At 41.6% G+C, this 17,974-nt stretch overlaps 1 protein-coding gene across 1 annotated transcript in view; it reads left to right on the top strand.

Annotated features, from left to right (window-relative positions):
* Positions 1 to 16,865, top strand: part of LOC311110591 (ryanodine receptor 2-like) — a gene marked incomplete at both ends in the record, with an annotated part of 90,749 nt that extends 73,884 nt beyond the window's left edge. Inside the window, 10 exons of the mRNA XM_084153110.1 lie at positions 3 to 45; positions 240 to 376; positions 4,050 to 4,110; positions 4,371 to 4,517; positions 4,625 to 4,759; positions 5,313 to 5,469; positions 5,724 to 5,788; positions 8,356 to 8,456; positions 16,621 to 16,672; positions 16,770 to 16,865. Coding sequence (XP_084009236.1) covers positions 3 to 45; positions 240 to 376; positions 4,050 to 4,110; positions 4,371 to 4,517; positions 4,625 to 4,759; positions 5,313 to 5,469; positions 5,724 to 5,788; positions 8,356 to 8,456; positions 16,621 to 16,672; positions 16,770 to 16,865 — 994 coding nt within the window. The remainder of the gene's footprint in view (positions 1 to 2; positions 46 to 239; positions 377 to 4,049; positions 4,111 to 4,370; positions 4,518 to 4,624; positions 4,760 to 5,312; positions 5,470 to 5,723; positions 5,789 to 8,355; positions 8,457 to 16,620; positions 16,673 to 16,769) is intronic.
* Between the last annotated feature and the right edge of the window lie 1,109 nt (positions 16,866 to 17,974).

Raw genomic sequence — 17,974 nt, 5'->3', positions numbered from 1 at the left:
AGATCATTTCCCAGTAATTACTGGGATAAATTTGTGAAAAGGAAGGTAGGTACAGCAGTCCTATTCACCACACATGATTCTCTGTGTATAGTTGAGTCAGCGTCTACACGTATATCACAGCACAGTCTAGTGTCATAAAAAGAGACTGGAGATCTATGAACCATATAATGGCTTAAGCAATTATACTCTCTCCATAGCATTGCTTTTTAAAGTCAATCACCCTCAACCCTTTTCTTCAGGTGATGGACAAGTATGGGAAGTTTTATGGCTGTGACCGCATCAGTGAGCTGCTGGGGCTGGATAAGGCTGCTCTCGACTTCAGCTCTGAGGGACAGGAGAGGAGGAGGCCCAGGAGAGAGGGAGCCTGGACAGCTCTGTGAGTGGATACAGTGAAGGAAAAAACTATTTGATCCCCTGCTGATTTTGTACGTTTGCCCACTGACAAAGAAATGATCAGTCTATAATTTTAATGGTATGTTTATTTGAACAGTGAGAGACAGAATAACAACAAAAACATCCAGAAAAACGCATGTCAAAAATGTTATAAATTGATTTGCATTTTAATGAGGGAAATAAGTATTTGACCCCATCTCAATCAGAAAGATTTCTGGCTCCCAGGTGTCTTTTATACAGGTAACGAGCTGAGATTAGGAGCACACTCTTAAAGGGAGTGCTCCTAATGTCAGCTTGTTACCTGTATAAAAGACACCTGTCCACAGAAGCAATCAATCAGATTCCAAACTCTCCACCATGGCCAAGACCAAAGAGCTCTCCAAGGATGTCAGGGACAAGATTGTAGACCTACACAAGGCTGGAATGGGCTACAAGACCATCACCAAGCAGCTTGGTGAGAAGGTGACAACAGTTGGTGCGATTATTCGCAAATGGAAGAAACACAAAATACCTGTCAATCTCCCTCGGCCTGGGGCTCCATGCAAGATCTCACCTCGTGGAGTTGCAATGATCATGAGAACGGTGAGGAATCAGCCCAGAACTACACGACAGGATCTTGTCAATGATCTCAAGGCAGCTGGGACCATAGTCACCAAGAAAACAATTGGTAACACACTACGCCGTGAAGGACTGAAATCCTGCAGCGCCTGCAAGGTCCCCCTGCTCAAGAAAGCACATATACAGGCCCGTCTGAAGTTTGCCAATGAACATCTGAATGATTCAGAGGAGAACTGGGTGAAAGTGTTGTGGTCAGATGAGACCAAAATCGAGCTCTTTGGCATCAACTCAACTCGCCGTGTTTGGAGGAGGAGGAATGCTGCCTACGACCCCAAGAACACCATCCCCACCGTCAAACATGGAGGTGGAAACATTATGCTTTGGGGGTGTTTTTCTGCTAACGGGGCCATGTACCGTCAAATCTTGGGTGAGAACCTCCTTCCCTCAGCCAGGGCATTGAAAATGGGTCGTGGATGGGTATTCCAGCATGACAATGACCCAAAACACACGGCCAAGGCAACAAAGGGGTGGCTCAAGAAGAAGCACATTAAGGTCCTGGAGTGGCCTAGCCAGTCTCCAGACCTTAATCCCATAGAAAATCTGTGGAGGGAGCTGAAGGTTCGAGTTGCCAAACGTCAGCCTCGAAACCTTCATGACTTGGAGAAGATCTGCAAAGAGGAGTGGGACAAAATCCCTCCTGAGATGTGTGCAAACCTGGTGGCCAACTACAAGAAACGTCTGACCTCTGTGATTGCCAACAAGGGTTTTGCCACCAAGTACTAAGTCATGTTTTGCAGAGGGGTCAAATACTTATTTCCCTCATTTACATTTTAGTCATTTAGCAGACACTCTTATCCAGAGCGACTTACAGGAGCATTTAGGGTTAAGTGCCTTGCTTAAGGGCACATCGACAGATTTTTCACCTAGTCGGCTCGGGGATTAGAACCAGCGACCTTTCGGTTACTGGCACAACGCTCTTACCCACTAAGCTACCTGCCGCCCTCATTAAAATGCAAATCAATGTATAACATTTTTGACGTGTTTTTCTGGATTTTTGTTGTTGTTATTCTGTCTCTCACTGTTCAAATAAACCTACCATTAAAATTATAGACTGATCATGTCTTTGTCAGTGGGCAAACGTACAAAATCAGCAGGGGATCAAATACTTTTTTCCCTCACTGTATGTGTGATCCCTTAAAGCCATGTACTGTTTACTGTACAATACTATACTGTTCTGTATTGTACATACCTCCTGTGTGAGGCTAGAATCTAGGTCTATCAGTCACTAAGTTACATCGCTGAACTATGTCAGCTGTAGCCATACCCTTCACTAGCCAGGAATAGATAGACGGGTTGGTTGTTTAGCAACAAAACCAATGCATGCATAATTGTGGGGCAGAACAGACAGGGTTGGCTTAGATTGTTGACTACATGTAAACTATATTTCGTCTCCTATGTTTATTGAAAACATAAATTTGCACAATGAGCACTTGTTGTCTCTCAAATACATTGTTACAGTTGTTGGTTAGCTAGCTAGCAAATTTTTGCCATATTAGCATAGATGTGATATGAGTCAAAACGCCTCCAAACAAGACATGGTATCAATAACAAGATAGAACTATCTGAAACGAGCCACCTACGATTCCCCACATGGCAGCTTCTTGTCATTGTTGCTAGCTATCTGACCATTCAGAATCATAATGCCACACAGACTTCTGCCTGCTCAATGCACGCACATCATTTTCGTGACGTTGCAAGCCAACCCATCTATAGAATCCCCACAAATGTTTGTCTCTAAACTAAATAGAGTATTTAATTGTTATTCTAGATACGCTTTAAGGATGTTTGGCTTTACAAAGAAAACATTACCTTGTATTCAGCAGCACTTTGAGCATTATCGTCTAAAGCGACAGCACTGATGTCAGGCGTGGGTGTGTCTGTGTGTATCACTTGCTTGAAGAAATGAGATTAAAACAGAATGTGCAGTACTTTACATTCTGAAGTGTCTTGACAGAAGGTGGCAGTAATGACCAGTTTGAATCAGGTTGTATTGCAATATTCCAATGTGTTTTGTAAATGGTTATGACAAATTATAAAACAGGATGTGTGAGCCAAGATATCATTGAATCCTTTTGGTTACATATCTGAGGAATATGTGATATTCAAACTCAAGGAGTTCTATGTTCAGTACAATATACAGGTAACCTAAATAAAGGAAACACCAACATAAAGGGTGTTGGGCCACCACGAGCCGCCAGAACATCTTCAATGCACCTTGCCATAGATGGTGTCTGGAACTCTATTGGAGGGATACGACACCATTCTTTCACGAGAAATGTCATAATTTGGTGTTTTGTTGATGGTGGTGGAAAACGCTGTCTCAGGCCCTGCTCCAGAATCTCCCATAAGTGTTCAGTTGGGTTGAGATCTGGTGACTGAGACACACACACACCCTTAAACCCCCTATGCTCCTTTGAGACCCCTCTTGTAAAGTCACTCAGATCTCTTCTTCTAGCCATGGTAGCCAAAATAATGGGCAACTGGGTATTTTTATACATGACCCTAAGCATGATGGGATGTTAATTGCTTAATTAACTCAGGAACCACACGTGTGTGGAAGCACTTGCTTTCAATATACTTTGTTTCCCTCATTTACTCAAGTGTTCCTTTTATTATGGCAGTTACCTGTATGAAGAAAGCCAGTATGAGGGTTAGTGTTCAGGCTGGAATGAAAGGCGGCCGGTGTGTGGGAGAGAAAATATCTGTAGAGTTCAAAAAGTACTCTCTCAAAACCATGAAAAGGAATAACCCAAGGAGGCCGATATGCTCCGTTCCTTTTGAATTTTTATATAGCACCTTGCACTTTCACTTTTTGTATTCCTTTGAGCATGAATTAAAATAATTGTATTCTTTTTGCATATCGGCCTCCTTGGGTTATTCCTTTTCATGGTTTTGAGAGCGAGTACTTTTTGAACTCTACAGTTACCTCTATGACTCTCATATTTTTATTGAGGGTGTCTCCTTAAATGAATAGACCAGACAGTGATGGATCCATGCCTAAGAAGACTGACTAGATATCTAATTGATGTCTGTTTCAGATTAAACTCCATTGATGCCAAGTATCAGATGTGGAAACTAGGAGTAGTGTTCACTGACAACGTAAGTAAAGCAGCTGTAAGTCGCTCTGGAGAAGAGCGTCTGTTAAATGACTAAAATGTAAATGTAAATGTATACTTTATCGTCTTACTGTGTTCTATATATATATATATATATATGATGATGACTCATCCTTACATACAGTATGTGTTTTATAGTCTTTGTTTTCCATAGATATTTATGTAGATCATATGATGATAGTTGCTATAGTGTCTGTGATGTACCCAAGCTGTCTTCCTGTCTTATCTCGTGTGTGTACACAGTCCTTCCTGTACCTGGCATGGTATATGACCATGTCTGTCCTGGGTCACTATAATAACTTCTTCTTCGCTGCTCACCTGTTGGATATTGCCATGGGCTTTAAGACCCTAAGAACCATCCTGACCTCTGTTACCCACAATGGCAAACAGGTACAGTATAGACAACTGGAAAACCCTGTTGCCGTGTGTGTGTGTTTGGAGGGGGGGGGGGCTTTAGAGAGTATTAAATCCCATAATGCTGTATATGTGTTTGTCAGTTGGTCCTGACTTTGGGGCTGCTGGCAGTGGTGGTGTATCTCTACACCGTGGTGGCCTTCAACTTCTTCCGCAAGTTCTACAACAAGAGTGAAGATGGAGAAGCTCTGGACATGAAGTGTGACGACATGCTCACTGTGAGTTCAGCACATTTAGTAGCACATGCATGCAGACACGTGCACACACACACTCACACATAGTCTAAACTAGCCAAGGAGTCTGATAAGCCAAGGAGGAGGATTTCTGGCAGTGATGCCCATAGTTGAGGTGAACATAGCCTTAATGCCCCTCTATATCCACCCTGGATTGATGGACACTTGGATTAAGATAACCCTCTCCAGCTTGAGCTGGGCTCTTTGTCTCACTGGGAATTAATTATCTACTTTATAATGGCCTTGTCTGTTTTATTTTAATATGAATTTCACTGTCACTCACTGAGGACAGACAGACAGACTTGTTATGCTTTAGAAATGCATTGCATTACAATACAATACACCAGACTTGAAGGTTCACCGGTAATGTTAGTATGACACGTAGATATGTATATGCATGCAATATCTCAGCAACAACATGTTTAGTTAAAGAGTAAGATCGCTCAACTCGTTCATAATAAGAGCTGTGTATCCCCCATGGACTACCCCAGCAATGTTAAGTAGCAAAGTCAATTGGCTACTCCTACTTGTTCTCCAGTGCTATATGTTCCATATGTACGTGGGCGTTCGCGCGGGGGGTGGCATCGGTGACGAGATTGAGGACCCGGCCGGGGACGAGTTTGAGGTGGTCAGGATCATCTTCGACATCACCTTCTTCTTCTTCGTCATCGTCATCCTCCTGGCCATCATTCAGGGTGAGACAGCATGTTGACGATACATATACACACACACACACCGCATACACACACAAATTCTTCTCCATTATTCACCAGTGGGTCAGACAGATTTGTCTGTCTTGATGAATATTTCATATGCGATTGAGAATAGAGGAATGCTAATGTATCTGTTTATCCCTCCAGTATCTTATAGTTATCCTGTAACCTGTCACATAATCATACACATGCACACATACTTGTGACACACACACTCATGTCTGTGTTTCCTGTAGGTTTGATAATTGATGCCTTTGGGGAGCTCCGTGACCAGCAGGAGCAGGTGAAAGAGGACATGGAGGTGAGATAAGTAACATGCTTTCATAAAAGCGTTCACACACACCTATGTATGTACAGTGGGGAGAACAAGTATTTGATACACTGCCGATTTTGCAGGTTTTCCTACTTACAAAGCATGTAGAGGTCTGTAATTTTTATCATAGGTACACTTCAACTGTGAGAGACGGAATCTAAAAGAACAAGTATTTGATACACTGCCGATTTTGCAGGTTTTCCTACTTACAAAGCATGTAGAGGTCTGTCATTTTTATCATAGGTACACTTCAACTGTGAGAGACGGAATCTAAAACAAAAATCCTGAAAATCACATTGTATGATTTTTAAGTAATTAATTTGCATTTTATTGCATAACATAAGTATTTGATCACCTACCAACAAGTAAGAATTCCGGCTCTCACAGACCTGTTAGTTTTTCTTTAAGAAGCCCTCCTGTTCTCCACTCATTACCTGTATTAACTGCACCTGTTTGAACTCATTACCTGTATAAAAGACACCTGTCCACACACTCAATCAAACAGACTCCAACCTCTCCACAATGGCCAAGACCAGAGAGCTGTGTAAGGACATCAGGGATAAAATTGTAGACCTGCACAAGGCTGGGATGGGCTACAGGACAATAGGCAAGCAGCTTGGTGAGAAGGCAACAACTGTTGGCGCTATTATAAAAAAATGGAAGAAGTTCAAGATGACGGTCAATCACCCTCGGTCTGGGGCTCCATGCAAGATCTCACCTCATGGGGCATCAATGATCATGAGGAAGGTGAGGGATCAGCCCAGAGCTACATGGCAGGACCTGGTCAATGACCTGAAGAGAGCTGGGACCACAGTCTCAAAGAAAACCATTAGTAACACACTACGCCGTCATGGATTAAAATCCTGCAGCGCACGCAAGGTCCCCCTGCTCAAGCCAGCGCATGTCCAGGCCCATCTGAAGTTTGCCAATGACCATCTGGATGATCCAGAGGAGGAATGGGAGAAGGTCATGTGGTCTGATGAGACAAATATTGAGCTTTTTGGTCTAAACTCCACTCGCCGTGTTCGGAGGAAGAAGAAGGATGAGTACAACCCCAAGAACACCATCCCAACCGTGAAGCATGGAGGTGGAAACATCACTCTTTGGGGATGCTTTTCTGCAAAGGGGACAGGACGACTGCACCATATTGAGGGGAGGATGGATGGGGCCATGTATCGCGAGATCTTGGCCAACAACCTCCTTCCCTCAGTAAGAGCATTGAAGATGGGTCGTGGCTGGGTCTTCCAGCATGACAACGACCCGAAACACACAGCCAGGGCAACTAAGGAGTGGCTCCGTAAGAAGCATCTCAAGGTCCTGGAGTGGCCTAGCCAGTCTCCAGACCTGAACCCAATAGAACATCTTTGGAGGGAGCTGAAAGTCCGTATTGCCCAGTGACAGCCCCGAAACCTGAAGGATCTGGAGAAGGTCTGTATGGAGGAGTGGGCCAAAATCCCTGCTGCAGTGTGTGCAAACCTGGTCAAGACCTACAGGAAACGTATGATCTCTGTAATTGCAAACAAAGGTTTCTGTACCAAATATTAAGTTCTGCTTTTCTGATGTATCAAATACTTATGTCATGCAATAAAATGCAAATTAATTACTTAAAAATCATACAATGTGATTTTCTGGATTTTTGTTTTAGATTCCGTCTCTCACAGTTGAAGTGTACCTATGATAAAAATTACAGACCTCTACATGCTTTGTAAGTAGGAAAACCTGCAAAATCGGCAGTGTATCAAATACTTGTTCTCCCCACTGTATCTCTAATGAGATGGAGATAATTAGACCATGTTTTGAAAAAAAGTTTTAAATTGCATTGGCAGATATAACCTGGGCTGTGGTTTATCAGAAAATACATATCTGCATCCCTATATAGCTTTAAATTGAAGTAGATGGGAACCTTTTATAGTCAACACTCTCACATGCATATGCATGTGCACACACCACTTTAAGGAATAAGGTGTTCTGAAAGCCGGAGAGTATATTTCTGCATAATGACTAGATCTTGTGAAATGCAAATGTGTTAATTCCATCATTTGATTACTAGGGCTGTCAAATGAAGAAAATAAATTTAATCAAGTTAATCGCAGGATTTGCTGTGATTAATCGTGATTAATCGCATTGTTGAGAAAGCACACTTTAACCTCAATGTCAACTTGTTTTTACATCACAATGTAGATTTTAGTTGTATAGATTATGTATTTTGGATGTTTTCAATGTGTTTTCAATTCTTTCAGACAATGCGATTAATTGCGAGAAAATAAAAAATATTGCACTAAAATTACTACAAGTTAACTTGAGTTAACTGATTAACAGCCCTAATGATTATCCAGTCTAAAATGAATCAACTTTTACGATATTCCAAATTACTTCTAGAATTTACATGAAAACAACTAAAGCAGAGTTAGAATTAGGGGAATGCATTCACTATCTTTAACACAATAAGTACTTGTCATGTTGGTTGTCTCTTTATGTTATTCACGTGGAACAATATGCATGTGCTATAAATGTGTTATGTAAATGTCAGACACCTCTCTCTTCCTTCCCTGTAGACCAAGTGTTTCATCTGTGGAATAGGGAATGACTACTTGGACAACGTGCCCCATGGATTCGAAACACACACTCTGCAGGAACACAACCTGGCCAACTATCTGTGAGTTGATACCTGCGGTCTAGTTTCACTGTTTGGTAACACTTTACTTAAACAAACCTGCCATACTGTAGCCACGTGTGCCTGACGTCTAGGCTCCGGACTAACATGCTCACAACATTGTCATCCATTTTTACATTACATTTACATTTTAGTCATTTAGCAGACGCTCTTATCCAGAGCGACTTACACAGTTAGTTTATTTTTCATACTGGCCCCCCTTGGGAATCGAACCCACAATCCTGGCGTTGCAAACGCCATGCTCTACCAACTGAGCTACATCCCTGCCGGCCATTCCCTCCCCTACCCTGGACTACGCTGGGCCAATTGTGCGCCGCCCCATGGGTCTCCCGGTCGCGGCCGGCTACGACAGAGCCTGGATTCGAACCAGGATCTCTAGTGGCACAGCTAGCACTGCGATGCAGTGCCTTAGACCACTGCGCCACTCGGGAGACATTATCATCCCACTATCACAGGAATGACATGCCTGTCATACGATGATTGCTGACATGTCATACCTCTGTCTTACACGACTTGTTAAGCAGAACATTTTCTTATATATATATATATATTTTTTTTAAACCTTTAATGTGTGAAATGGGGGTAATTGCTTGTCATGTACTTCCATCAGATATTTGACAGGTGTACTGTAGTTTTGTAGGCAGTAATATGACCGTGATTGGGTATAGCCATTTAGAAGATCTGCTCTGTGATTAGCCAATGATTGAAGGAATCATTGTCATGTCCACATTTGACAGCATCTCAATTTATGTGGAGGTTCACATGTCCAACAGGAAATGTACAGTACCAGTCAAAGGTTTGGACACACCTACTCATTCCAGGGTTTTTCTTAATTTTTACTATTTTCTACATTGTAGAATAATAGTGAAGACATCAAAACTATGAAATAACACATATGGAATCATGTAGTAACCAAAAAAGTGTTAAACAAATCAAAATATATTTTATATTTGAGATTCTTCAAATAGCCACCCTTTGCCTTAATGACAGCTTTGCACACTCCTGGCATTCTCTCAACCAGCTTCATGAGGTAGTCACCTGGAATGCATTTCAATTAACAGGTGTGCCTTGTTAAAAGTTAATTTGTGAAATTTCTTTCCATCTTAATGCGTTTGAGCCAATCAGTTGTGTTGTGACAAGGTAGGGGTGGTATGCAGAAGATATCCCTATTTGGTAAAATACCAAGTCCATATTATGGCAAGAACAGCTCAAATAAGCAAAGAGGAACGACAGTCCATCATTACTTTAAAGACAAGAAGGTCAGCCAATCCGGACAATGTCAAGAACTTTTAAAGTTTCTTCAAGTGCAGTCGCAAAAACCATCAAGCGCTATGATGAAACTGGCTCTCATGAGGACCGCCACAGGAAAGGAAGACCCAGAGTTACCTCTGCTGCAGAGGATAAGTTCATTAGAGTTAACTGCACCTCAGATTGCAGCCCAAATAAATGCTTCACAGAGTTCAAGTAACAGACACATCTCAACATCAACTGTTCAGAGGAGACTGTGTGAATCAGGCCTTCATGGTCGAATTGCTGCAAAGAAACCACTACTAAAGGACACCAATAAGAAGAAGACACTTGCTTGGGCCAAGAAACACGAGCAATGGACATTAGACCGGTGGAAATCTGTCCTTTGGTCTGATGAGTCCAAATTTGAGATTTTTGGTTCCAACCGCCGTGTCTTTGTGAGACGCAGAGTAGGTGAACGGCTGATCTCCGCATGTGTGGTTCCCACCGTGAAGCATGGAGGAGGAGATGTGATGGTGTGGGGGCACTTTGCTGGTGACACTGTGTGATTTTATTTAGAATTCAAGGCACACTTAACCAGCATGGCTACCACAGCATTCTGCAGCGATACGCAATCTCATCTGGTTTGCGCTTAGTGGGACTATCATTTGTTTTTCAACAGGACAATGACCCAAAACACCTCCAGGCTGTGTAAGGGCTATTTGACCAAGATGGATAGTGATGGAGTGCTGCATCAGATGACCTGGCCTCCACAATCACCCGACCTCAACCCAATTGAGATGGTTTGGGATGAGTTGGACCGCAGAGTGAAGGAAAAGCAGCCAATAAGTGCTCATCATATGTGGGAACTAATTCAAGACTGTTGGAAAAGCATTCCAGGTGAAGTTGGTTGAGAGAATGCCAAGAGTGTGCAAAGCTGTCATCAAGGCAAAGGGTGGCTACTTTGAAAAATCTCTAATATAAAATATATTTTGATTTGTTTAACACTTTTTTGGTTACTACATGATTCCATATGTGTTATTTTATAGTTTTGATGTCTTCACTATTATTCTACAATGTAGAAAATAGTAAAAATAAAGAAAAACCCTTGAATGAGTAGGTGTGTCCAAACTTTTGACTGGTACTGTATATAGATGTCAATATATACTATTACATTTAATGTGGTGTTAAGCAGCAATGTGGTGTCCAACGCCTAAATGGTCGCTCTTAGCTCTCTTCAACAGTTTATTATTAATGTCAATATCAATGAGTCGTTTCATTATTTAGGGTATTTTATATAAGTTGATATGCATCTCTAATCATGTAAGACTTATTATTATATGAGTTGGAAATGACTGACATCGTTATAATTGGTGAGTCAATTATACAGGCCTCCCCATCAAAATTAGACGATACTTCCATAATAGTTTGCTAAGGCCAGCTAACATTGCATGTGGTTATGTAACAGTCGTCACTGTACTGCTTAGCAGTATTGCTTCCTCGCTCACAATATCCTACCTGCACTCACGCTAGTGATGCGCGGGTTAACTCATAACCCACAGTCCCAGCGGTTATATCTGAGGGGCGGGTGGGTTTAGGGTCATGAAATATTGTGTGGGTGAAGGGTGGGTGGGCGGCAGGCGGATTGAATACAGAGAAAACTATACCTTGAAAAAATACATAAATGTGTCATTCTTGTGAATTTATATCTATAGGCTACATTAGGTTTTGCTTTCATTATTTTAGGCCATCTGGCATTAGTGCATAAGCCCAAGCTTTAGGGCCTAACTGTATGCAGGGCATATAGCCTAACGCTAACACACTTTTGTACATCAAGCTGTTCCGTACATTTTACCATATTTTAGCGCCACAAAAACGTAATACTTCCAGGTCAACTGTAATATTAATATAATTGTAAAGCACAATTTCTCCCCTTTCCAGCTAAATCAATGACGAGACCTTCATGCTGCCCGTCTCTTCATGATTGAAGAAAGCAATGGAGCTCTGCCGGGTCTTTATAAAAATGGAGGGTGGGGAAGCGAAATCTACTGCGTCAAAGTGAAAGGGGGATAAATGTTGTGTGGGGAAGCGGCTTTTTTCACCCGATTTGTCCAATTTATCACCTCTAAAATGTAAATAAAACACTATAAAGAGTTTATATAATGTCTCATTACATACCTATTTGAAGGTTTGTGTCAAAATTTAATAGTGTTTTTGGGGCGGCGCTAAATTTAACTTCACAATTAAACTGTGGGTGTCACGGTTTTTGAGTCATGATGGCTCGCAGTGATTACGCGAAAAATTAACAATTGATTGAATTAACTATTGATGAACTCACGAGTAATTAACTTTACACTCACCATTGTTCATTTCTTGTTTTTAATCTGCGAGAGAAGCGCTACACCTGGTGGAAAGAGGCTGTACGGCACAGAATAAATTCTGACACGCCAGCGGGGTCAGTTTTTTCAACTTTTCTCCAATACTATTGATTCATTACCATGTCAATCAACGCTGAATCTAAATTTAGTTCACACCCCGGATTTTGATGCGAACACACAGTCGCTACAGTCCCATTAGTTTTCATTGTAGCCTCGTTTGAATGCCGCGGTTGCCCACATATGTACGGAACGGAGTTAGCTACCGTTACACGCCAATCGCCAAATGCTTTTGGGAACGGGCAGAAAAAGTTAACGTCGATCCACGGAGGCAAAAAGGACAATGTCGGAGTTTAATTCAATAGGAGAAAAGCTGCAAAATGGAGAGTTGAAAATACAGAGAAGGGAGGGCCAGAAAAGTAATGTTTGGGAAAGATTTGGTGAAGTGGTAAAAGAGGATGATAGCAGTGCCGGCTATGTTATATGTGATGATTGTGAGGCGCAATACAAATTAGACAGTCACAAGACAGAGACGTCAAATAGGCCTATGGCACTTCAAGGGAACTGTAGCCTACTGTTCAGATGGGTTAAATGGAAACTGAAATCTGGACACTGACAGTATTCCCGCCACAACGGCAGTCACGAGTCATGACGGAAGTCAAATTCCCAGTGATCGTCGGTCACGTTAATCCCATCCAAAACTGTGCAAATGAATGGCGCTGATGGGTAGCCTACCCAATTTGCTAACGGCCTGGGAGTCCCTCTAATCCCTTCATGATTGAATTTGAATAATCTGAAGAGGTGAAATGGTGATGGGAGTTCTCCTTTTAGGAAATGGACACTGGAAAGCCCCAGACTCGATATGTATACATTTATTTTTAAAACCCGTTCCAAAAGGACCTAAAGGACACCCGGTCTGATCTGAGTGAGAGATGCAGCAGAAAAGCTAATTGTTTTGCTACTTTATTAAACCGGAGCAATTACCAAATGGGAGAGTGAGAGGCTCAGAGTGAGCAGATGTAGGCTATTATGGAGTAGAGGCCCTGCGGTGTTGTGTGTGTGTGTGAATGTCGGTGAGTAAGACACGGAGGCTCAGAGCACCGGAGCAGGCACAGAGGGAAAGACTGCAACGACTTTTATCTCGCGCTAGACTAACTTCTTGCTAGTTATTTATCATCCCATCCGATTACATAGTATCTGTCTTGACTGCATCAAACCGAGAGAAACTAGCTAATTGAGGCTAGCCAAACATTACTGCGCTTCTTGCCGTCCTACATTTAGCAACACATGACAACAACTCCATTCAGATTATAGCCTAAATAGCAGACTACCTGTTGGCTTTTGGTCATTGTAGCCTTTCTTTTTCATTTCACTTTTAATTCTGTCATTTTAATTCCATCTTCCATTGATTAGATATCCCCTAACTTGCTTGCCACACAGGCAGAGCAGCAATGCAATTGACTCTCTCTCTCTCTCTCTGCGGGAAGGGTCAGAGCGCATGCCTTTTTAAAACACTTTTCCAAATCATCAATTTGAGTGTACAAAACATTAGGAACATCTTTCTAATATTGAGTTACACCCCTTATTGCCCCCACTCAGTGTACGGTTGCATCATGCATCCCTTATGTTTTGATTTCAAAGATATTCCCAGGTTTATACGCCTATCACAACTAAATAAATAATGGATTTTATTGTGATGGTGTAGGCTATATTAAATGGATTTATTTGACTTGTTTAAATGTAGATGTTCCAAAGGCATACATCAGCAGCTTGTATGCGTATACATTTTTGCTCGGGAACGAGTGGAGAAATATGATTTATTTATTTCATCATCTTGAGAGAATGTGAATGTGCAGTTAGATACACTCTTAGAAAAAAAGGTGCTATCTAGAACCTATAATGGTTCTTTGGCTGTCCCCATACAATAACCCTTTGAAAAACTATTTTTGGTTCTAGGTAGAACCATTTTGGGTTCCATGTAAAACTCTTTCCACAGAGGGTTCTACATGGAACCCAAAAGGGGTTCTATGGGGACAGCCGAAAAACAGTTTTGGAACCTTTTTTTCCAAAGAGTGTAGAGGTGCTATCTTTATAAGCATCATAAAAGCTGATAGTATTTCAACCACATAAAATATGCATCCAAGCCAATCTGAAACCTTATCAGAAACATGTTAGGGCATTTTCATAGCTTTGTATTTCCTTACATTCGGTCAAACTGATGTCATTTGGAAACTTTCCCATTTCTTTAGAGTTATTGCATTTTCTTCCCGGTCCCTAAATGTCTTTGCTCCACAAAAGAAGCAGAGATGATAGAGAACTTTACTGTGGTCAACTAGATTTAATTATAGACAAATTGATGAACAAATAGCCTACCAAAATGTTGGAAATTATAAACAGAAACTAAATCAGGCAAATAAAATCCTTCACCCCCGTCAATTGTTTTCCTGCTGTCTCTGACTGTAGCCTACAGCACATTTTTGTATATAAGCGGTTAGGGTCAGGTGCGGGCCTCATATTTTCACTTTATCACATACAGTGGGGAGAACAAGTATTTGATACACTGCCGATTTTGCAGGTTTTCCTACTTACAAAGCATGTAGAGGTCTGTAATTTTTATCATAGGTACACTTCAACTGTGAGAGACGGAATCTAAAACAAAAATCCAGAAAATCACATTATATTTTTTAAGTAATTAATTTGCATTTTATTGCATGACATAAGTATTTGATCACCTACCAACCAGTAAGAATTCCGGCTCTCACAGACCTGTTAGTTTTTCTTTAAGAAGCCCTCCTGTTCTCCACTCATTACCTGTATTAACTGCACCTGTTTGAACTCGTTACCTGTATAAAAGACACCTGTCCACACACTCAATCAAACAGACTCCAACCTCTCCACAATGGCCAAGACCAGAGAGCTGTGTAAGGACATCAGGGATACAATTGTAGACCTGCACAAGGCTGGGATGGGCTACAGGACAATAGGCAAGCAGCTTGGTGAGAAGGCAACAACTGTTGGCGCAATTATTAGAAAATGGAAGAAGTTCAAGATGACGGTCAATCATCCTCGGTCTGGGGCTCCATGCAAGATCTCACCTCGTGGGGCATCAATGATCATGAGGAAGGTGAGGGATCAGTCCAGAACTACACGGCAGGACCTGGTCAATGACCTGAAGAGAGCTGTGACCACAGTCTCAAAGAAAACCATTAGTAACACACTACGCCGTCATGGATTAAAATCCTGCAGCGCACGCAAGGTCCCCCTGCTCAAGCCAGCGCATGTCCAGGCCCATCTGAAGTTTGCCAATGACCATCTGGATGATCCAGAGGAGGAATGGGAGAAGGTAATGTGGTCTGATGAGACAAAAATATAGCTTTTTGGTCTAAACTCCACTCACCGTGTTTGGAGGAAGAAGAAGGATGAGTACAACACCAAGAACACCACCCAACTGTGAAGCATGGAGGTGGAAACATAATTCTTTGGGGATGCTTTTCTGCAAAGGGGACAGGACGACTGCACCGTATTGAGGGGAGGATAGATGGGGCCATGTATCGCGAGATCTTGGCCAACAACCTCCTTCCCTCAGTAAGAGCATTGAAGATGGGTCGTGGCTGGGTCTTCCAGCATGACAACGACCCGAAACACACAGCCAGGGCAACTAAGGAGTGGCTCCGTAAGAAGCATCTCAAGGTCCTGGAGTGGCCTAGCCAGTCTCCAGACCTGAACCCAATAGAACATCTTTGGAGGGAGCTAATAGTCCGTATTGCCCAGCGACAGCCCCGAAACCTGAAGGATCTGGAGAAGGTCTGTATGGAGGAGTGGGCCAAAATCCCTGCTGCAGTGTGTGCAAACCTGGTCAAGACCTATAGGAAACGTATGATCTCTGTAATTGCAAACAAAGGTTTCTGTACCAAATATTAAGTTCTGCTTTTCTGATGTATCAAATACTTATGTCATGCAATAAAATGCAAATTAATTACTTAATCATACAATGTGATTTTCTGGATTTTTGTATTAGATTCCGTCTCTCACAGTTGAAGTGTACCTATGATAAAAATTACAGACCTCTACATGCTTTGTAAGTAGGTAAACCTGCAAAATCGGCAGTGTATCAAATACTTGTTCTCCCCACTGTATAGTCGGGCGGTTGTGGATGGGTTATTAGCAATTGCAGATTAACAAACAGCTGACTCGCGCACCACTAGCTCACGCCCTCTGCCTTGCCAACACGTGACCGCCCTGCTTTACAACATACCAATTACAACAACCAGTTACGCCACTAAAAAGGATTCAATTCATTGGCGCCATTTCAAGCTGTGGGGTGAGTTTATCTGGTACGATCTGACTCAGTTACACTTACTGTTATGGTGTACTGTAACTTTCAACATATGTATTGCTACGTATACCGTACATTTTCAATACAGTAGAACGAGATTCAATTTCTTTGTTGTGAAAGCCTCATCCCTGTTTCCAAATCGTCCATGTTCTACTGCCTGTAATAGTGGCATGTTCAATGTGTCTCTCAACCTGTTCTCTCCTGACAGATTCTTTGTGATGTACCTCATTAACAAAGATGAAACAGAACACACGGGCCAGGTAATACTGCTGATATCCACCTATTCTGTGCATCAAGTTACATGAAAGATCATGATGTAGCCTAATATATTAATTCCTGTTGACTTATCCTTGACAGGAATCCTATGTATGGAAGATGTACCAGGAGCGATGCTGGGAATTCTTTCCTGTCGGTGACTGTTTCCGGAAACAGTATGAAGACCATCTCAGCTGAAGGGATAAGGGATATCTGATGTTTGTCATGATAATGTCATCATATAGGATGACACAGTGCCTTCACACCCCTTGACTTTTTCCACATTTTGTTGTGTCACAGCCCAAATTTTAAATTGATTAAATTGAGATTTGTGTCTCAGGCCTATACACAATACCCCATCATGTTGAAGTCGAATTATGTTTTTCAATATTTTTACTAATTAATTACAAATGAAAATCTGAAATGTCTTGAGTCAATAAGTATTAAACCCCTTTCTTATGGCAAGCCTAAGTAAGTTCAGGAGTGAAAATGTGCTTAACAAGTCACATAATAAGTTGCATGGACTCACTCTGTGTGCAATAATAGTGTTTAACATGATTTTTGAATGACTACCTCATCTCTGTACCCGACATATACAAACATCTGTAAGGTCCCTCAGTCGAGCTGTCAATTTCAAGCACAGATTCAACCACAAAGACCAGGGAGGTTTTCCAATGCCTCGCAAAGAAGGGCACCTATTGGTAGATGGGTAAAAATTAAATAAAAAGCAGACATTGAATATCCTTTTTGAGCATGGTGAAGTTATTAATTACACTTTGGATGGTGTATCAATAAACCCAGTCACTACAAAGATACAGGCCAGAAAGACTCACAGCTGTAATCGCTGCCAAAGGTGCTTCTACAAAGTATTGACTAAAGGGTGTGAATACTTATGCACATTTTCAAAACATTCGCTAACATTCCTAAAAACATATTTCACTTTGTCATTATGGGGTATTGTGTGTAGATGGGTGAGAAAAAAATATATTTAATCCATTTTGAATTCAGGCTGTAACACAACATGTGGAATAAGTCAAGGGGTATGAATACTTTCTGAAGGCACTGTATATAGCCTTTGGAATGATTCACAAACTCACCTTATATATGGTATGCGCTGAAGTCAACTACTGAATATTATATAGATTGTTTGGCGCACTGCATCTGTTAACACAGTTTATCACTAATTTTGTAGATTTCCTATCTTCCTATGTATAATTCAGAGTGTCGAATGTAAAATGGAGAAGGATGATATCCACGTCTATCCCTGGTCTGGAAGCATAATGTACTGTATGTGTTTTGTGTGGCGA

The sequence above is a fragment of the Coregonus lavaretus genome, assembly GCF_964263955.1.
Source record: "Coregonus lavaretus genome assembly, chromosome: 36".
Taxonomy (NCBI): Eukaryota; Metazoa; Chordata; class Actinopteri; order Salmoniformes; family Salmonidae; genus Coregonus; species Coregonus lavaretus.
This window is presented reverse-complemented; position numbering and strand designations above follow the sequence as displayed.